Source organism: Nesoenas mayeri, assembly GCF_963082525.1.
Source record: "Nesoenas mayeri genome assembly, chromosome: 3".
Taxonomy (NCBI): Eukaryota; Metazoa; Chordata; class Aves; order Columbiformes; family Columbidae; genus Nesoenas; species Nesoenas mayeri.
The window spans coordinates 96,858,500-96,879,939 of NC_137544.1; the positions used below are offsets into that span (position 1 = coordinate 96,858,500).

At 47.7% G+C, this 21,440-nt stretch overlaps 1 protein-coding gene across 1 annotated transcript in view; it reads left to right on the top strand.

Moving 5' to 3' along the window:
* Window positions 1–347: 347 nt before the first annotated feature.
* VASH2 (vasohibin 2) overlaps window positions 348–21,440 on the top strand; it is a gene marked incomplete at both ends in the record, with an annotated part of 41,709 nt that continues 20,616 nt past the window's right edge. The window contains 4 exons of the mRNA XM_080342446.1: window positions 348–650; window positions 5,711–5,799; window positions 8,097–8,153; window positions 17,564–17,638. Coding sequence (XP_080198572.1) covers window positions 348–650; window positions 5,711–5,799; window positions 8,097–8,153; window positions 17,564–17,638 — 524 coding nt within the window. The remainder of the gene's footprint in view (window positions 651–5,710; window positions 5,800–8,096; window positions 8,154–17,563; window positions 17,639–21,440) is intronic.

Here is a 21,440-nt window from a genome sequence, read left to right on the forward strand (position 1 = left end):
CCGCGCCCCAGACCCCGCCCCTCTTTGTTGCGGACACCAATAGGAAGGCGCCGAGGGCGGGCGGGCGGCCGGTAGCGTGGTAACGCGGCGGCATGGAGCGCGGCGCGGGGCGCGCCCCGAGCGGGGCCGGGGCCGGGCTGGGGCGCCCGGGACGAGCGGGCGCCCGCCGCTAGGGAGGGGCCGGCCCCGCGCTCAGCATCCTTTGCGTGCACGTAGTACACACACACGTATATATATATTTTATATATATATATATATAAAGAGGATCCGGGCGGCTGGAAGACCGCGCGGCACCTCCTGGCAGCGGTCCCCGCAGCGTCCCCAGGCTCGGGCATGGCCGCGGGGCCATGACGGGCGCGGCGGCGGGCGGCGGCGGCCCCGGGAGCACCCGCCGTGCGGCGGTCGGCAAGGCGGGGGGCCGGTCGCGGAGCGCCCAGCCGCGGGCGGCGGCGGGCGGCGGGAGCGGAGGCAGCGGCGGCGGCTCGGAGGAGGAGGAGCAGCGGGACGGCGGGTCGCTGTTCCTGGTCAACAAGAGCGGCTTCCCCATGGACGGGCAGACCTGGGAGCGGATGTGGGGGCACGTGGAGCGGGTGCACCCCGACGGCGGCGCCGTGGCCGCGGCCATTCGGAGCGCCGTCCGCCTGGCTCGGGTAAGGAGAAGCCCCCGTTTCCCCCAAGCCCCCTTAAAAAGAGAGGGGCTCCCGTAAAGCCTCAAGCCAGACGTTCTGCGGCTGCCGAGTTTTGTGGGTGTCGGGGACACAAGGGCTGGGCAGGAGGGTGTCGCGCCTCAGCCCTTGGGGATGCTCTCGGCCCCTGCCCGCTGCGAGGGGCAGCAGGAGGAAAGCTGGAGCTCTAAAACGCATGAAATGGGGTACGGGGGTGTGTGCCGCGGGATGCTTAGGAGCTGGAATTGGTGTCTTGGGAAACGTGGGAAGAACGTTTTGTTCTATTTTTTTTTTCCTTAATCTTGGGGAGGAAAAAGCGGGAAAACGAGAATTAAAAGATATCTTCAGGGACTGAATGAAGTGCTTTGTTGCAATTTAAAGAACATTCTGCTCAGCTCTTTGGAAGACAGGCATTTCTGAAAACACAGCTTTGCTCCTGAAATCTAATAAGGGATTTAAAACTTAGACATTTCATTTCCCGTACATGGAAGGATTCCAAACGCTTTTGTCTTGTACGTTCGTTGGTACAAGCTCCAAACAGTTCTGGCTGACCCGAATCTTTTCTTTTTCCTCTAGCCAGCAAACAAAATGTTGTTGTCTGCTGATGTTCCAAGGCTTCTCAGCACCACGCTGCATTACTGATCACAATGTCTTTAACACTGTCGGCTTCGGCAGACTTTGAGCTTGACTCGCTCCTCTCACCAAGCAGCATTAGTCTGAGCTGACCGCTGAAGTCGCTGTTGATTCATACCCCTTTGCCTGCTGGTTGGGCTGGCGTTGTCACGGTCCAGGTTGTCAGTGATATCTATGCTTGTTCTTTACGTGGAGTAGCGAGGAAAATTTCCGTGCACAGAGAATTTGAAAATATATTGAGTAGGGCTGTCTTATGAAGGCGCTTGTTAAATAAGACAGCAGCGGAAAAGGCCTTTCATCTCTCTTCTGCAATGTTTAGTTCAGCATAAGTGCAAAAGGGGCCATCTCTGTTCTCTCTGTTCCTCTGCTTCCCTCATGCTGGCACCAGCCTTTGTTTGGAAGGGGGAACAGGTTCAGCTAAAGACTAATCTGGTTTTGCTGAGTCTGTTTGTGGTTCCCTAGTGTAGTTCATCTCCTACTTGCACAAGCACTTGAGGTAGAAATGAAGGGGCAAGGAGAGGGCAGAAATAATTTCAGCAGCATGACCAGTTTACACTAGCCTAAACAGCCTGCAGATCTGCTTGGTATTATGGGGTGGCAAAACTCATACTGAACTCGATTTCCTTCTCCCAGCTCTAAAGCATGTGATTTTCCTGGTGATACCCATAGTTGCTGATGAAGCATCTGGTGAGAGACATGCCCGTGGCTTCGACACACTGGCATGCCGCCCACCGGCGTGCCCTGGAGAATATTGACCATGGTTTCTTCCTCAGTGTTGAAGCACAAGGTTGACGCTCCATTGCATGTACTGAAGCTGGATAGGAGGAAAAATGTTTTGAAATCTCCTTGGGTAAATAATTCACTGTTAGCTACTGGTTCTTGATTGGTGGAGGGTGCTGTGAAAGAGTTGTACTGAGTTCCTCTGGCACTGCCCACCAGCAGACTCCCTGTTGAAGTGATTAACTTCTTCAAGGGCAGAAGGGCCTCGTGTCTCTTGTGACTAATTAGCTCTTGCTGGCTAAGCCTGGGACCTCTGGGTTCACAGCATAGTTTGAGGGATACCTGGTCCTTACTAATGCCAACAGAGCTCAGGTGAGCAAATGAAGGGTAGAAGCAGGTTTGTTTGCTACAAAATGGTGGTGGGTTGCTGAAATTGTGATGTTAATTTCTGGGTCAGAGTAGGAATGTCAGGTGAGAGTTGTTCCTTAAATAATGGTACAGCTTCTTTATTTAGCTTGTGCTGCTGGGTATGTGGCACTCTGCAAAAGACCAAGTGATGCTGATCTGGAGCTATGAGAGAAACTTGTGCCTGTGAGAGGATGGCTTGTAATCCACTTGTATTAGTAGTTGGCAGAGGCTGAGCAAGTAGTGTGTGCAACTGCTCCATTTTTGCATCTGATCTGTTCTTAATCCCTAGTGATGGGAGAGAGTTTTCATCCCCTTCCCAAGAAGCTCCACTTGATTGCTCTAATCATCTTGGTATTAGCCTCAGTGATCATATGCACAGGGCGGTAAGTAGCTTCTTACTGTATCAGCAAGGCTGTCCTTACTGGAACAAATGCAAACTGCAGGGGTGCATCTCTCCTGAGAGAAAGAGGCCTCACAAAAAGCTGGCTTGTCTGCAAGGGAGGCAGTTTTGGAACCTGAGAGGGTCCCTTCGTTGCACTCCCCACCTCTGACTTTTGTCTTGAGCTCTGAGAAGGGTGCAGGCTCCTGGTTTGGAAGGGCTGTGCAGTCCTTTATGTGGCCTGTGATCTTGGAGATACTTGCAGATCTTAATGAATTAAACCTCTCACCAGCTTTGAGGGCTTTAGCCTGCCATCTTTATCCACCCTAAGTATCAGTGTAGGGTGAGCTCGCAGAAAATAGCTTTCTGGTCATTAAATGAGACACAGTGGAGTCAGGCAGGAAGAGTTTGACACAGGATGTCTGTGGTTAATTGAAACTACAGCGTTTCCAGCCGTGGGATGATGGTCTCCAGCTCTGCCGCAGGGTCTTGTGCTGCAGCTGCTTGGAAATACTGATACTGGGTCAAGGTCCTTTCATCTGCCTGGTCTCTGAATTTCACTCACTTTATGAATTCCTGGTCTGTAGTGCTGTGTCTGCATTTCCTCTCAGAGGCTCTGGCATCCTGCTACAAACCCTTGCTGGCTGCTGCGCTGGGACGTGCAGCGGTAGCTGGAGGGCTGCAGCCCCAACTGCAACAACATCCCACTTTACTCTGTGTGTGATATTGTGCCCTCTTCTAGCCAGAGCAGGAATTTTCGGTCAGAAAAGGGGTATTGTTTGGAGGGGGTGGGAGCGGCGGGTGGCTCTCCACTGCCTGGCAGCGTGGTGCACAGTACTGCCTGCCCAGCGCTGGGCTGAGGAGAGCAGGGCACCTTCCTGCCTGGGGAAGACCGATGGCTGCTTCTCCCTTGTTGCCTGAGATCTTGAGGGGCTTGGGCCTCCTGGCTCGGCAGGCTTGCCGAGGTAACTTTAAAAGACAGGTTATGGGATATGGGTCAGCCATTGGGAAAACCCCACTTTCTTTACTTGAGCATTTCCCGATGGCTGACATGATCATCCTCCGCCTTGGCGATGGTGAAACACCTCGCCTGGAGGTCCAAAGCTGACCCCCATGATGAGGGTGACCACTGTGGGTTACAGCAAGGGCTGCATCCCTCACATGTTGCAGCCCCTATGGGATGCTGGATGAGGGCATGGAGGGCTGGGAAATGGGTGCTGTCCCCCCAGCTGCTCTGCAGCAGCCAGGCCTGTTGCTGGCTGGGACTGCCGTTGCCTTGGTGTGGCATGTTGTGTATGTGCTGTGCAGGCACATAGAGTTTCTTCCCAGTGTTTATATCAGAGCAGGAATTACTCCAACTGGAAGGGTTTGACCAGCCTGCCTTAATTCCCTCTTTCAGCTGCTTGCTGCTCCTGAAACTCCAGCCCCGTCTGTTGCGTTGAGTTCAGGAGGGATGGCTGAATAACTCCTACAGACCAAAGGGGCTGGGGGCAGAAAGAACTTGTGAAACCAAAAAAATGCCTCTAATTAAGAGTCTATTTGTGGAAATTGTGATTAAGAAGCATTAATGAACCTTGCTTGTAACTCTCGCTTGTTCAGAGAGACAACCAGTTGTCTCCCATGAGGTGCTGAGGATGGCGGCAGCGTGCTGGAGGCCTGGCCATCTGTCTCCTTGCCACTTAAAATACATTTCTGTGTGCCAGTAACGTAGGAGTCTCTATTTTGGGTTTTTTCCCTTCTCCAAGGCATATTTACTTTTCAACTGTAGTAACTATCTACACGTGGTGCTTGCTCTCTGAAGCAAACATGCAATCCCTCTGTCACAGTGGAGGTGGGAACTGGAGAGGGAAGTTAGTGGGGCAGAGGTGACCCTTACCACCTCAACTTGCTTTTCTTATCTGTAATTGCTGACTTGAAGTGTCTTTAGAGCAGTCATTTTTTACTTTATAATCTTCAAACTATTCTGCCAATGTCATGGGCCCACAGGTGCTGCACACTTTCCTCTGCACCTTTCATCGTGGCTTCTGGTTCCTGAATTGGGGTCTGCATTAATATTTAAATAAACTGTCTCCTCGATTATGTTTGTGAGAACTGGACTAACTTTTTTGGTCACACTGCCTGGTTTAACACATTGCAGTCTCACCCATAAATTAACAGGACATGGGACAAGGCTCTGCCCCTTTCCTGCGTGGTTACAGGCTCATGAGCCACGTAGCTGTGGGGATTAAATATGGCTTGAGGACCCAGCTTCTTAAAGTGCTTAGGCACAAGCAGATGTCTTATGAGATTTTGGAAAAATCCCATTACGGTGCCAGTCTATATCTTTAAGTTTCTTAATATCATTAAATATCTGGGTCCCAGGTGGTCTTCCAGGTATCACTTGCTCCTTACCCAGCAAGTGTGCTGCTGGTATGCAGCAGATGGGAAATTACACAGCTTGGGGTCCTTGTCTCCTTTTATCTTTCTCTCATGGTAGAGGAAACCAAAAATTAGACTTGAAAGGGCTTTTTGGGGGAGGGAGGACAGCAGAGCCAGTGCTGGGACTCTCCTCGTCCAAACTGCCCTGTGCTAGAGGGGAAAAATGGGGAGCATTGGCCTTCTGTGCTGGACTGCCTGCTCACACAGGGCAGTGTTTGGGGGACGGTGGTGGCTGGGGCGAGCAGCCTGCCATGGTGGGGGCCTGCCATGGCTTCCCAGCACTAGCAGGGACAGGCTGGCTCCGGTGCTTGGGCAGCCCATTTTGGGTGGGATGACTTCGCCCAGTGCTTGAGTTCACGTGGCGTGTTAGCCATCTGTGCTGCCGCTTTGTGTTGCGCTAAGCGCATGCTGCTGCCGGAGTCAATCACTTATCCACTCTGCAGGGAGCGGTAACTGTCTAACCTCTTTATCTTTTTTGTGTGTCCAGCCCTCAGTGCCACCAGTGCCAAACTACAAGCTCTCCATGTCGATCCCGGAATGGCTCCAGGCAATACAGACCTACATGAAGATGCTGCAGTATCCTTCTCCAGCATGTGGTCTCCAGAGAGAAGGCTGGCTTGTGGCCAGCATGAATTAACTGGGGCTTTACTGAAGCACTAGCTGGTCACAAGGGTTTGGGATCATTGCGGGGTGAAAGGACGCCTCTGAGGACTTGTGAATCTGCAGCACTGAGCTTGTCACAGCAGTCCTCTGAGAGGTGTAATTAACGTTAAATGATACTGAAGAATTTAGCTGAAGTGATGTTGGTGGGAGTAGAATTGCTTATTTTGAGGTTGTATTATGAGGATATTGTGATCAGATCATGATGCCTGGAGACATAATGAGGCATCTCATCCTGAAGTGACTCAGGGAGAGCCCGTATTGTGGCAAACCCTTTCTCCCTCTGCTCTGGCAGCCCCTATGGGCGCCCTGAGGACTGCCTGCATGCTCAGCTCACCAGGGATTCTTGTCATTAGGGTGAGGGGCACAAGCAGCTGTCCTGACCCTGAAGTGGGCAGACTTGCCTGTGGCACAGACACTGACCAAAGGAATCCCCCCTTCCAGATGTCCCACCTCACTTGGGGGGTTCATCGGAGATGTACACGTTTATCCCACCTCCCCATCCCTTCCCCATGTGTAATACCTGACCATTTCCACTGCTGACAGATGTCAGATGAGATGATTGCTGGCCCAGATACTGCTCTTCTCTCTGTTTTCCTTTTTTATAAAATCACTCTTTTTGAGTGTGTGTGGGGAAGCGGCAGGGATGAGGAATGAATGCAAAGGCCTGGTAAGGATTAAGAAAGGATATGGGTGGCAGCTGGAAGAGCATCCAAAAATAGCAGGCGCGGTTCGCCTGCTGGGGAGCAGGGGCTGGGATCAAGGCGGCAGTGGGGGGCTGAGCAGCAGCAGCTGCTGTGGGGAGGGAGGCTGGGGCCAGCCTGCTCTGCAGGGGGATGGCGCATTTCTCTGCCGTGTGTTGGCCACTTGTCCAGCACGAGAGGCTCGCTCCTCAGTGGGTTCATGTTGGAGAAGAGGCCATGTCACGCGGAGCTCCAAAAATTCCCCCCTCCACCTCCAGACGTCTTGAGATCCTGTGCACTACTGCGTAGCAGGAGCAGGCATAGGGGTTGGGTCTGTGTTCAGAAAAAGCTTCAAAGTGTGTTGGGGAACAGGATCTGGGCTTCCTCTGAGAGGCTTTGTTGAGAGCACTCTGAAAGGGCCTCATGAATTAGGTTTTGAAGGCAGGAGAGAAGCAAAGTTTCGTTTCTGGAGAACTCTGAACTCTATTTGAAGTCAGTTCAGAGCATCCTGGTGTGAGCTGGAGTTTTTATTTAGACTGTGGTTATACAGCCAGCAGCTGTGCTGTTTATGCCTCACAAGGTACCCTTTGCCTCCAGGGGGTCACTTATTTCTGCCCTGGTATCACCACCATAATTTTGCTGGTGTGAATGTTCTTGTGGCTGGGGGAACAGATTCAGCTGGAAAAACAACCTAGCAAAAGTAAGCGGGTGGTGTGATATCTCTTGTTGTTGTTGTTGTTGTTGTTGGGATTTTTTTGTTTGTTTTTACTGGACAGATGTGTTTCCTGGTCTGATATACTGCGTTACTGCAGTCAAGGAGCAGGGAAGAGGCTGCTTTTAGTGATGCTGCTGCTGTGTGGTCTCTTGCACTCCTAGGCCAGTGCTGCTGAGGTTTGGTAGATGGGTGACTTGTCTGCTGACATCCTTGGCGATGAACTTTTCTCCTGTGCTCACAGAGTTAAGTAATGTTCTTGAATTGCACTTAGCTGGTTATTTCCATTTCAAGCGCATTGCATTTTTTAGAGAATGATTTATATTCCCTTGATGTAAGTGGATGCACCTGCTGAGCTCTTGGTGTACAGGTCGTATATGAGCTCTGTGGCTGAGTTAAAAACTTACAAAGGAAATAACTTATTTCAAAGCATGAATGATGTTGATTGGTTTGGGTGGACTATAAAAGCTTCCTCTTGCCCAAATGGGAGACTTTTGGTTTTTTCAAACTTGTAACCTAATAGTGATTGGGACCTGGAGGAAAAGAGAATTAAGAACCCTCAAATGCGAAGTTCAAGTGTTGTTTTACACAACAAGCCTCTTTGCTTGACTCTCCACTTAATGCCGGTTAATGTAATATAAAAAGACAAGTGAAAAAATTGCTTTATTTCATATGCCAGGGTTTCACCTCTGAGAGTTAGTGTTTCTACTGTTTGTTTTGTGTTTAAACAGGAAATCAGAACTGAAATTCACCTTTTAAGCATTGTTATTTTGTTGTTTGACTGTTGATGTGACTTTCCTTCACCAGACAAATTTCAGATACAATCACACAGGAACACAGTTCTTCGAGATTAGAAAAACCAGACCTCTAAGTGGGTAAGTGTCTCTGGCAGTGGTCTAGTGTCCTCCTCCCACCGAAATGCCCAAGCTGATCAGCTGGCACGAAGCACTGTGGCACCACGGCATGGGAGGGCTGTTTCCCCTGTGCCACGGCTGCTCTGGCAAGGTCAAAACTCCTTCGCAAGAAGGGTCCCAGCTTGACGTCAGGTGGCATCAAGGGCCAGCAAGTGGAAGGCTGGTGTTGCTCAGCAGCCTGCGTAGCTGCAGGCCAAAGCTGAATGCACAGGCTTGGGAAAACTCGTTTCTCACTTGTTGGTGTTGGGAGGGCTGGGCTGTTTTTGTGGAAACTATATATAAGTCCTGATATTCTGGTTGTGTTATAATGCCCTTTGATGGTAGGAAGAGATCAACTGTGGAAAATGTTGTGAGAATTTTGATGTTGTCTCAGGCGCAGTCCTTTCCCCTGGAGGAGGATCACAGTGGACCATGTAAGTCATGGCCTTGTTCGTCCCATTGCTGCTTATCTTGCCATTCCTTCCCTGTGGTGAACTCATGTGCTGGTTGGCAAAGTGTTGTACAATACAAGTACAAACGTGTGCTCAGGAACCCTGACAACAGAGAGCTGGGATCCCTTGCATGTAAGAACTGCATCATACTTAGGGATAGCTCTTTAACTGGACCCAGTAAATTAGCAAATTAGGGTGGGGAGTGGTGTTGATAACATTATGCTTTTATTTTAGGGTGAAATTTAAATGGGCAGAATATAATTACTCCTGTAGACAGGCCTGTCTCTAGCTCTCCCTAGCTGTCTGTCATTAATCTAATGGTCTATCACTGTAAATTCCAGTTCCCATCCCAGCTTGGTGCTTCAGGTTTTCATCTCGCTGACAGCAATTCTTCCCACTTTCTTCCTCTGTGTCATGTTCACTACACTAGTGGAACTAGTTTAGAAGAAGTCTTGTGCCTTGAATGATAGATGAGTTTACAGAAGCTCAAACCAATTTTCAGGCTGGTCACTCGTTTTTAAATTTGTCCCATTACTTTTTTTTCCTGAGGAAGTGGAGGATGAAAATGAATTGTGCTCAGCGCTCACCACTTGAAAGGTCGGTGTCCTCTGGGGCTGGATGAAAGCCTGGCTTATGAGGACAATACTCCTTCCTGGAACGGAACCAATATATTGTTCACAGCTGGAGATGCACACATGGCTTTGGATCCTCTCCAAAGTGGTGCTGTTTCCTCTGTTCACCCTGCCTTAGTGTTTGCTTGAGGAATCATGTCTGACTTCTCTCCTTGTCCAGTTGCTCTTAGGGCTCCTGTAAGTGACTTGGTATGTGGTGGCACAGTTAAGGAGAGTGCCCCTGGGAATGGTCCAACCGCTCAGGGCAGCTGCATCCAGCTTGCCAGGCACAGTTACCTGCACCTGGTGCTTGCTGGACTTGCACAGTGCTAAGTCCTAAGACCTGTGCTGCTGTGCTGCTTGACTTGATGGACGAGAGTGCTAGGAGTACTAAGCTGTCAGGAGCACGCTTAGCTGCCCAGATCCTGTCTTGCTGCAGTAAGGCTTGAGTGCTTGCCCTGTCTTGGTTTCTCCAGTTTTGAGAAGGGGAACAATGCATTGATCACCCTGTAATGTTGAGGTGTCCCTAAAGGCTTTCCTTTCTTTCATCTGGGGTACGTGGCTGTTCATACCAGCTGAAGTTATCTTTCTTGCCATTGTCCTGGGCAATTTGTTCTTCTGCTGCCGGAAGAGTTTTCATCAGAGGTGAAAAATCACCCACACCTGCAAGTTTTGTGCTGGAAGGTGTGTTCTACTTTGCAAGAAATCTGCTTGTGGCATGGTGACAACAGGTGTCTTGTGCTGAGGCGACAAGTGCTGCTCTGAGCAAGTTTCCGTGATGTGAATGGCCTCGCTTGCTGAGAGATGAAGTTTGTATTCGCAAGCTGATCAGGCAAGATGCTGAGCACCTCCAGTTGCCACCAGTTCTTGGAAATTGAGGCTGTCCCCAGAGCTGTGATTTGCCGATATTAAACATAATATGTGGGCTCAAAGCTAATGAAAGTATTATGAGAACTTTGGCAGCCTCTCTTCAAAGAGCAGTGGCTGGACACAAAGAAGCTGAGCACTAGATGGAAATTGAATATTCATAAATTTATGTGAAAGTGTCCCAAAGCAGCTGGGGCATATTAATGAGTTTTTCTATTACAGAGGAAGGACTAGATATTATAGAGATTTACTGTCAGCATCGGTGTGATGCATGAGAAAATAAAAATGCTTAGCTGTACTTAAGAAGCAGCCTAAATTATCTATAGGAACTCATAACATTAAGGGACACAGGTTTGCTATAATTCAGGATTTACAGTCTCTCTTAAGAAAAGACGACTGTTAGCTATCAACTTGCATCTAGACTGCCAGACACCCTGTGGATTTGTCTAGACTGCAGCTAACACTTTTGAAAATGTTAGATTTCTGTTGGTGTAGCTGTGTGATTCGGGTGGGAGAGCCGTGATCCTGCAAATTGTGCATGGTGTTCCTGTTGCACTGGCAAACCGTGTCTGAAAATTCATCTTACCTCGCTGGGTCTTGCTGTACTAGCATAAAATCCAGATTTACAGGTGTAACTACATCCACTATAGGAGTGTTTGCTAGTAGAGTATACAGGTATCCTCGTGCAGGGCATTGTCTGTCACACAGGCTTCGTCAAGTACCCTTTTGTACTGGGCAGCTACAGGGCATCCTATGGCGTGCAGCTCCACTGATCCGTAGTACACATGTGATGTGAGTATGCACAAGGTACGAGTGTTTCAGACACCTATATGGCTGATTTTCCTTTTTCCATGCAGCAGTATGCTGGCAAAACCTATCTTACAGCTTTTGTCAGTACAACCGGTCTGATTGAAAAAATGGTACTTTTAGCTGAAATAGCCATTCTTCTAAACTTCCAAGCTTAGATCATGTACGAGCTTTAGAACAAAAATGGATTTCTGGATATCTAGTAATATGTGTAACTGTGACTTCAATGCCAACAAACTTTTATTACAGGCTTTACAAGGAGCCATAAGCTTTCTGCAAGCTTCTATTCTAGGATGCAGATGTGAGCCACAATGAAGAACAGACAGCTTTGTCACCCACAGAATATCTGGAGAGGTTGTACATAGGTGGGATATTGTTCTCTTTCCTTCAGTTAAGTGGCAGCTGATCAGCGGGACCTATGACTGAAGCAAAACCCGATGTTTGGGTAGGTCCTGGGGGCTTTGAGAAATTACAGCTCAGAAGCTGCTCTGTGAAGATGGAGAGACATTCAGTGACTGCAGATATAATGAGTAATCAATGGCCATAAAAGAGTGTGATAGAAGCAGTCACATGGGAACGGTGCAACCAAATAACAGCGAAGGGAGGGGATGGAAAATAATATTGTTTCAACACACCATGTTATTAAGGAACCGTGATGGGGCTGTAAAGAAAAATGGGCTCATACCATTTCCAGACAATAGACTGCAGAAGCCATTTGAACATCTGCTTCTCTCTTGCACAAAGGGAGAATGTTACAGATATGGTGCTATGTTCAGCATGTGGTATAAGTGCTTTTGGCATTGAAACAAACTGGTTTTGAGAAGATTCACGAGAGCAGTGGCTGCTCTGCTGTTTTATCTCCTTTTGCTCCTGTTGATGTCTTTCACTTTTCTTTTGGCTTCATTGGGAAACTGTCAGGAGCCTTAGAAAAACTTGGGAGAGGGAGATTTTGTGGACCACTTGCAAGTACAGGGGCCGGGGAAAGGAAAACTTTGTGGAAAATGTGCTGGAGGATCTCACTAATACAAATTTTACTGAAGTCTGTAGGAGTCTTTCTGCTGAAGGTAATGGGCACAACCTCTCCTCCTAAGCATGGTCATCTCTGAAGTGACTCCAGCATGGTGGGTACCAGCTGGTGAAATCCTCCAGTTTTGGGCATGCTGAAAGTTTAAAGCTTTTCCTAATCTGTATTTGAGATTGGGTGTCCTGGATAAAAATCTGAGAGCAAAAGGAATTAATATTTCCCCTGAGATGACTGCAGTCACCGCCACGTTAAACAGAAATCATCTAAAAGATGCAAACCCATCTCCTCTGTGGGCCTTCTTTTAGTGCAGAAAGCAAGGGGGATAATCCAGGTGGGATTCCGAAAACATTGAAAGAAATTTGTGTTAACTTAGAAGGAAATATCGCGATTTGTCAAAGACTAGGTCTCAAGGAAGGAGCATGCAGCCTGTTTGTTAGAGTCAGAATTGTTCACTGTGGTCTGGAATAGAGCCCTGCCTGGCAGACAGTGCTGTAAATGCCACAAATAGGGAAGCCGCAGGATGCTTCTTTTTGACTTGTAGCTGTCTCCCTCAAGTTACTGGAAGAGTTGGGCAGCCCCCATGCTTACTGGGGTCTGTGGAGAGAGTGGCTTTGGGCTAGTTCCCAGCTAACTGTGATATGAGATGGAAAAGTACTGCTTTAAGAGTATCATATGTGTGGGGTCTGTTCTGATAACTGGAAAAGGTTAAAAACCTGGAAACAAACCCTGCTTGGTGCTGCTTTTTAGTCCTTTCCCCCTTCCTTAAATATTAATTCACAAGTTTAGTGGTGCAGCATCTATGGTCACAATTAACATCTGAGACAGCATGGTAAGAATTTCAGAGTGAAAGAACAAGGGACAAGTCAAAGAGCACTTGTAATGAGTTGTTTTTGAAAGAGCTGGGTACTCTCTTTGAGAACTGACAACTAACCTACAAACCATTGGAGGATATGGGGAGGTTTCTTGTTGGAAACTGGTGAAGGCAAAGACACCAGTCTTCAAAAAAAGAAAAAAAAATAGGGAAAAGATAAGTTGAGGAACTACTTGAGTTTACCTGCAGTTTCAGGAAAAATGCTAGGGCAAATAAGCAAGTGTCTGGACCATAACAACGTGCTAAGTGATAGGCAACATGAATTCAGCTTGGCGTGGTTTCTTCATGAGAATTATCAGAGTGTAAGAGCTTTTCTCAATCAGGAAGCAGTTGTGGTTGTGATAGTTTTTTGCTTCAGTGTGGCTTTTGGCGACCTCTAGATAAGGCAGGGACTTCTGGTCTGCATACAACTATTTTGACAAAAGGACCGAACCAAGTGAAAAGCAGCACTTAGAAAGTGGGAATTTACCAATAGCTTGCACTTGCCTAGCAGTGTTTGTGAGCCGAGGTGTTCAATCTCTGTCCCAGGTCCGTGTTTTTTCTTTAAGGGCATGGATAAGACTAATTGTTTGCACCTGGACAAGGTGACAGGGCTTTGCAAGGTGGAATTGGGATTCAGAGTGATCTCAAAGGTTAAGAGAGAGCTGGGCTGGAACAAATAGGAGGTATATGAGTGAAGGCAAATATAGAGAAGGGATTTGGGAATACGCAGCTGTGGGACTACACAATGGAGAGCGAAAGGCTACTTTTGCACAGACAGAGCTGATGTTAAAAAACAAAACCAAAACAACACAGACATTCACTGAAAATTGGATGCAGAAGGAAATTGGTCTGTTTGAATTGGTGTGGTGGGTGCAGCTGGAGGACAGTGAAATGCAAGTCAGTTGAAGAGAGTCTAAAAGGAAAGCCCAAGTTGCCATGTAGAAAACATGACCGAAGGGAAGGTTTGGGATGAGAGGAAGAGGGGGATTAAAAAGAAGAAAACAAACAAACAGAAACAAAACAATGAAACTGTGTCTGCTTTCTCATGTTTACAGAGGAGAGGGTAGATCACAGCCTGTCGCATATACAAATGTCTGTTGCAAGAGAAAACACATGGTCTCCATGACCACTGTGGATGGCAGAAATAGCTTCTGATTTGAATTGCCAAAAAGGAAAGATTTAATTTAAACAGTAGAGGACCTTCTTAGATGCAAGGTTAAGCGTAAGATTAACTTGTGGGCTCCTGAGTCTTTGAGAAACCAGTTAAAAGTAGGTTGAAGAATTATCTGTGAGGAGTGATTTAGATTTGGTTTATGCTACCTTGGGCAGAGTGATGGCTTGGGGATTCTCCAGAGGCTCTGCTTCCAGATACACAAATATGGGTTTAAGGCCATGCTTTGTCTCAGCCTTCTTAAAAAGCAGAAGAAAGACTCTCTCAGTGGTTATTGAACTGGGTCATCCACATAAACCCTGTGGTCTGTGTTGCAAACACAGGGGAAAAAGCGAACTGTTTGCAGAGTATTCCCCAGGATGCTGGGATGGATGTGTGTGAGGGCACGATGTGCCCTGTGGCTGCAGATGAATGCCTGTTTGCTGGTCATTGGTGATGGCTCTTGACCAATGCTCCCCTGGCACAGATCCTCATCACCCTCTTGGTCCGGAGGCCATGGCCATCTCCAAGTTTACAGGTGACAGGTGGACACCGCACAGCTGCTGCAGCTCCTGGAGCCCGGTGCTTTGAGCAGCAGGTGGGACTGGAGGGCTTCCCGGGGCCCTTCCCAGCCTGGCTATCCAATGATGCCATGAAGGGGAACAGAGGGGTCGTGCCAGCCTCAGAAGGGACAGCTCTGGTACCTGTGCACTAGCAGGCAGTGTGTTTTTAAGCAAGGAAAATGTCTTTCCTGTTCAATTTAAATCTATCTTAATAACCATATAGTGTTCTGGAGAGCTGTGCTTCAGAACCAGCGCCTATGTGCCTTGCGAACAGAGTGTGTGTTAAATACAACTTGATATTTAAATAGCGTGAGTGTTGCTGTGACAGATAAGTCAGTAATAATTTGACTGCTCATTTAGGCCAATTACTCTGAAGACTCCCTCCCTGGCTGTGGAGCCGTTAATGTTATCTCCATGCTGACAACACCTTGAAATCATGACAGCATTGAGCTTATAAATGCAGATGTGAGAAGCCCTGATGCTGCAGGCTCCAGTGCGGTTACTGTTTGCCTGCTGGTAGCAGGATCAGCGGAGGTGTAGACATGGGGAGAAGGTGCTGGCCCCATCCCTCAGATAATGGTCTAGTCATATACCACACTAAATGGCTTTGAAGCTTTACAACTTGAGCTTTTTCTTGCCTCTGAGACACGTTCATAATCACAGAATCACAGAATGTTAGGGATTGGAAGGCACCTCGAAAGATCATCTAGTCCAATACCCCCACCAGAGCAGGAACACCCCTATGAGGCTACACAGGAATGTGTCCAGGTGGGTTTTGAATGTCTCCAGAGAAGGAGACACCACAACCTCCCTGGGCAGCCTGTTCCAGTGTCTGTCACCCTCACTGAGAAGAAGTTTCTTCTCATATTTAAGTGCAACCTCCTGTATTCCAGTTTGTACCCATTGCCCCTTGTCCTATCAGTGGTTGTCACCGAGAAGAGCCTGGCTCCATCCTCCTGACACTCACCCCTTACATATTTATAAACATTAATAAGGTCACCCCTCAGTCTCCTCTTCTCCAAGCTCAAGAGCCCCAGCTCCCTCAGCCTTTCCCCATAAGGGAGATGCTCCACTCCCTTCATCACCTTTGTTGCCCTGTGCTGGACCCTCTCCAGCAGTTCCCTGTCCTTCTGGAACTGAGGGGCCCAGAACTGGACACAATATTCCAGGTGTGGTCTCACCAGGGCAGAGTAGAGGGGAAGGAGAACCTCTCTGGACCTACTAACCACCCCCCTTCTAATACACCCCAGGATGCCATTGGCCTTCCTGGCCACAAGGACACAGTGCTGGCTCATGGTCATCCTGCTGTCCACCAGGACCCCCAGGTCCATTTCCCCTACACTACTCTCTAATAGGTCATTCCCGAACTTATACTGGAACCTGGGGTTACTCCTGCCCAGATGCAAGACTCCACGCTTGGCCTTGTTATATTTCATTAAATTTTTCCCTGCCCAACTCTCCAGCCTGTCCAGGTCTCTGGATGGCCGCACAGCCTTCTGGCGTGTCAGCCACTCCTCCCAGCTTGTTGTCATCAGCCATAACCTTTTTTTTTTCTTTCCCCCATCTCCTGTGGAGTTAGAATGTAGGAAATTCAGTGGATCATCTTGTTCATGAAAACCTCCCATGTTTGTAATACTTCTCTGGATGGAGATGGGGCTTCACAGCGGCTGCTGCTGTGACCAGCACTGGGGACCCACTTTGGGACGAAGGGGCCCCATTGTGTGCCCTCGCCAGGGCTGCTCACTGCTTCCAGCAGTGGGGTTTCTGTGGCTGCTCGTGAGCATGGAGGACAGCTAACTCTTTAATTTGTCTTCTGTACTGCAGGCAGAGTGTAAAGAGCAGTTGTTTACAAATGAAAACATAATTTCTTACTTGGATAAATGGGACATGGAATGGCTGTGACAGGCTGTAATAGCGGTGGAAGCGGTGTTGCCATTTGCAGTCAATACTAGGTTTAAAACGCATGAAGTGGGTGAATTAGTGGGGAAAAACAAGCTCTAATGGATTCAAATGCATATTTTCATCATCTTCTCTAATACAAATATTTTTATAATTTAATATCGTGTTGCCTGAGAGTAGGATTCTATTTACAAAGCTTTTCTCAGGGAAGGGATACACATAGAAAAGACTTAAAAATAGAAGTCATCCTTTGGGTTGGTTTTTAGCTTTTTTTTTTAAAGAAAAAAAACCCCAAAATAAATTAAAAAACAGCTCTCCAGGATTTGAGGCCCTTTGTGGAAGGGGATAGGATACCTAGCTGGTTGATGGTGTGGTGTCAGTCTGGCACAGTGGCTTTCTCAGCTGAGCTAAGATTAGGTTCCTTGTTTCTCGTGTGGTGTTCCTGTCAGATAACTCTACTCCAAACATAAGGGTCCAGATTGTAACTAAACTTTGTGCACTTGCAAGATCCTGGGCATGCACAGCCTTCTGTACCTCTGCTGGAAATACCATGTTTTTTACCACTTTCCCATTCCACAGGAGGTGGGGAGCAGCAGCAAGATGATAGCTCAGCTTGCAGTGGTGTGTCTGTGGTGATAATATTCTGCAGAGCAGACATCAGTAAAAAATGCATTAAATTCTTGTCTGCGCCTACAGCTATAGGCTCACAGAGGCATTTTTAGCCTTCAGGGGGCCATCATGTCACCATCCTCTCACTCCTGTTTTTTTTTCCAGAGGAGAGCTAGGGTTGTTTTGAAAATAAGCTAAACTTGGTCCTGATATGGGACCTTGCATGATTGCCAGCTTTTGCAGCTCAGCAGGGCTTTGTGTTACATTCAGAACTGATGCTCGTAGAGTTGCTGGGAGAGGCAGAGAGGACTGCATTCCTCCAATCCATCTTCAGAGGCTGAAAGGCGCTGGGATGCCAAACACCTTCTTTTTTTTTAATTTTCTTTCCAGTCATCCTCCAAAAGTCAACAGGGCTCTGACAAATCGCTGAAGAGGAGAATCAAGTTCACCTGTGCTTGCTGAGATAAGAACTGGAGGCACCTGTCTCTTGGTGCATGAGAGGACACTTTGATTCCTGTCAACTGCTCTGACTGAAAATCTTTTTGTTTCTGCCCTAGGTTAATGGAAACAGCAAAAGAAATGACCAGGGAGTCCTTGCCTATCAAATGCCTTGAAGCAGTTATCCTGGGGATGTATCCTTTTGTGTGCCTGTGGCTTTCTCCACTGCAGCACTTTTTAATATATTGTCCTTCCCAGATGGTGTCTGAGGTGGTCACAGCCAAAGGTGAGTGCCAGCAGCTTGGGGAACTGCCGTGGTATTGATCAACAAGTTGCCAAATTACCTAGGTTTGTCAGTAGGAGCTTGGATGCTGTGTGCCCAGTTCTAACGTGCTGCATTCTGGCCATGTTGGCTTTGCCTCCTGCCCTGGTAATCTGCTTAATGTCAGGACATGACCCAAAGTGCCCAGATAAGTATCTGTCTACACAGTCCCTGTTTTCTTCATTAGTATTTCTCCGATGGTTATTGTCGGAGCTTGGTGACACCTGAGAAATGCAGGTTCTGCCCTATGCTTGTCTAATGTTTACATGGTGAAGTCATGTTAGATTTTGTCTCTCAGCCCACAGCTGTGCTTTGTGCAGAAACATTTGTGTATTATAGTTAGACATTTAACCTTTACCTTAACATAATTCTTGTTTCCTCTTCAGTCTCAGAAAAAAAGCCAAGAATATTTTTGTTGAGAGACTGACTTGCTTCTTGACTCTCTTGTGCTGTCCCTAATAAATCAACCTGCGTCATCCTAAAACACTACAGGACGGCAAGGCAGGGTTACAGGAATAATTGTATGCCTGATACATCTTACCATAACTGATCAAGTTTGATCTAAAACAAAGCAAAACCTCAACCCAAAATAAACCCTGAAGCAAACCAGCTTCTGGCACATATCTGCTGTGTTCCGCTTGCCGCTGCTGCCACCTCTCGTGGGAGAAGGAGCTGGCAGAGCGCAGCAGGTAGTGCCCGGTGCTGGCTTATGAGAAGGGGTGGCTGCTTTGGGGTGGGAAGGGGACATGGGCTGAGTCAGTGTGTGGTGTGTGAGGCTGGATGCTGGATGCGGTCCCTGCTGTGCCAGGAGCTCTGTGGTGCGCACTGGGTGCTGCTTGCAGCTGCACTCGGCTCTCCGTGTGCCAGCAATGGGCTTCAGGTCAGAGTGTGAAAGTGGCTCTGGCTGATGGGGCTTCCCCTGGAAATACTGGCAGGGTCTGCATGCAGCTGGAGTGATGGGGGTCCTGGGGGCTTCCTGTCAGCAAGGGACTCAAACTGATGCCCTCCCAGAAACAGAAATTATGTCACTGCATCTGTTGTGCTTGCACATGTGTCAAAGTTGTGTTCCAAGCTACTTAGGAAGGAAAGGGATGGGGGAGATAATCCCCAGGTGGAGTTGATGCTGCTCTGCAGTGTCAGTGTGGCTTCCAGTGCCATATTTCTAGCACTGAGCTGATTATTCCACACACCACACGAACAGAGGTGTGGTGTACAGATGACAAAGATAACCTACAAGTATTCATGGTGACAGAAAGTTTGGACTGTTTTATTTTCATTTGGAAAAAGTTCTGTTTTGTTTTGTTTTGTTTCCTGCTTGCCTCAAACCTGACTTCTTTTTCTTTTTTGAACCAGAGGGGAAGCAAAATATTTGAAAGCTATGGTTTATACTATTTGGTGCCATCTGAAGTTTCATTGGACTTTTAAGGTTTGGATGAATCTTTCTGTTCTCAGTTGCAATATTAAAAAAAAAAGTTTTTGGAAAACATTTTCATTTAAATTGAGATTACCTTGTGAGAAGGCTTAGGCAGGGGAGGGTATGAGACAGGCCTGTCTTCCTACAGCTTCTGCTTGCTCTCTTGGAAGTCTCCTGTGGGAAAACAGGCTGTCTGCTGGGGTGGTGGTCCAGTAACAGATGCATGCAATATAAAACCTCAGTATTTTTCCCAGGTGTAGTTACACAAAGACTGCAGTGGTAGTGAGTGGATGGGCCATCTGAATATGTGTGCTTTGAAAGTGGCCACTATGAAGCCTGTGTCCGCGGAGAACCTATGTGTGCACCATGTGGGTTTTGGGAGGCATGTTTGTAACAGCACAGAGGAAGTTTGCTGTTTTGGTGTGTTTGGGTTTTTTTGTTCTTTTGTTTTTCCTTCTGTCAGCTGTGAGATTTTGATCTTCAGCATTGCATTGCCCTCTGGCTGTGGCCATGGTGAGGCCAGCAGCTGGACTTGCTTTCCAAGGTCAGGCGGTTACCAGATAAGAGACACGCTTACCCTCCCCGTCAAAATAATGTCTTCACGTACGCCTGAGCTGAGCATCCCTGCATGTGTGTGTTAACCTCTGCGTCCCTTTGCTGTCTCTGCAAATAAGGTACTGCTTGTAATTTGTGCGCTGGCAGGCTTTGCTGTGTTGCTTGGTTACCGAAAAGAGCACACATAGCCCACTACGGCGCACCCTCGGCGTGAGCCTCCATTGAGAGGCCGAGTTGCGCGGAGCAGCTTAGCAAGATGTCGTTTTAATTGAGCTGCTTGCTGGCTCGTGCAATTGCCTTTCACTATGCGACTTCCTATGTAAATGGTTCTGTAATCCCTCTTGGTGCAGAATTAAGTTTTGCATAAATTGCCTTCACACTGGATCTTGAAGCGTTTTTATAGGGCAATGAGTTAAAATACTGAGCTACCCTGTCTGCACACACTGAGGGAGCAGCTGCTGTGAGATGACTGAAAGCTCGTATAGATCTTCCAATGTTAATTTGCAGCAATCTGCATGGCTCCTCTTCGTTGTGTAGCTGTCTGAACTGGCTTCATATCTCTCTGCTGACACGGTCTGCCTATCCAGAGGCATTCCTCCTGCTGTCTTCCCCAGGGCTTTTCTCAGCTCAGTTGTGAATCAGCTGAGTAATGGGGCCTTCAGCCCATTCTTTCTGAGCAACGATGGAAATGATTTATTCTCAAGGAAGGGAATAATAAACCAAAAAGTGCCAAGGGAATTTTATCTGTGCTGTATTCACTTGATTAAAATGAAGAGAGCAAAATATTGGAGGGGGAGCGGGAAGCGGCACAGTGCATCCATCCTCAGGGAGCGTTGTAGAGCGTGTCTGTGTTGAATGAACATCGCTCCTGTTGCCTTCAGCGTGCCTTCCTCAGTTCATGTGAGGTGACGGTCAGACCCGTGCACTGTATTAGACCTCCCCCCGTCCAATAATATCATTAAATGAGGAAGATGAGAGCACAAGTGCCTCAGGAGGGGTGAAAAAGGTAGTAGGTGGTGCTGGATAGAGACTCAAACTCTTGTGGGTTACTCTGAGCAGTATTTATTGTAGAAAATTCGCAGGAACAGCAGCGTTGAGTCGCCTTCTCAGAGAGTGACAATCATACAGCAATACAGCTAGTCATTATATAGGGTTCAAAGAGGTATTATGCAGCTAAGCAAAATTTATCACTGTCTATCACTGTGTAGTGGAAATTTTCTAAATATTCACAATGTCCTCAGGTTCCTTCCATCCCAATGGTCTGCAGGTTCCACTTCTTCCTTCATGTTCCACTACGGCAAGTACCGAACGAAAGGTCCTCGGGTCGCAGGGCTAGCTTTGAAGTTCTACCTGTCTCATTTGTTATCCATAGTTCATCAGTCTAGCACGGAAATCAGCAAACCTAAGAATAGCATTTATCAATGTCTTAACTAAGGGTACAAAGCAAGCATAAGGTAACCACGCTCGCGGTTCTGGGTGAGGGCTGTACAGGAGACAAGCTGAGACTTTCAGCCTTAGCAGCACAGCTTATAACACTGATATAGGCCTAAAATCCTAATTTCCTATTTCCCTACAACAGTCCCCCATTTTCTCTTTAAAATTTCCCAATTTACTGATAACGATAATAAAGCTTCTGTTGATTCAAGAGATTACAACAACAATTACAGAACATTGGCATACATTGAATCAAGACAAAAATGATCAC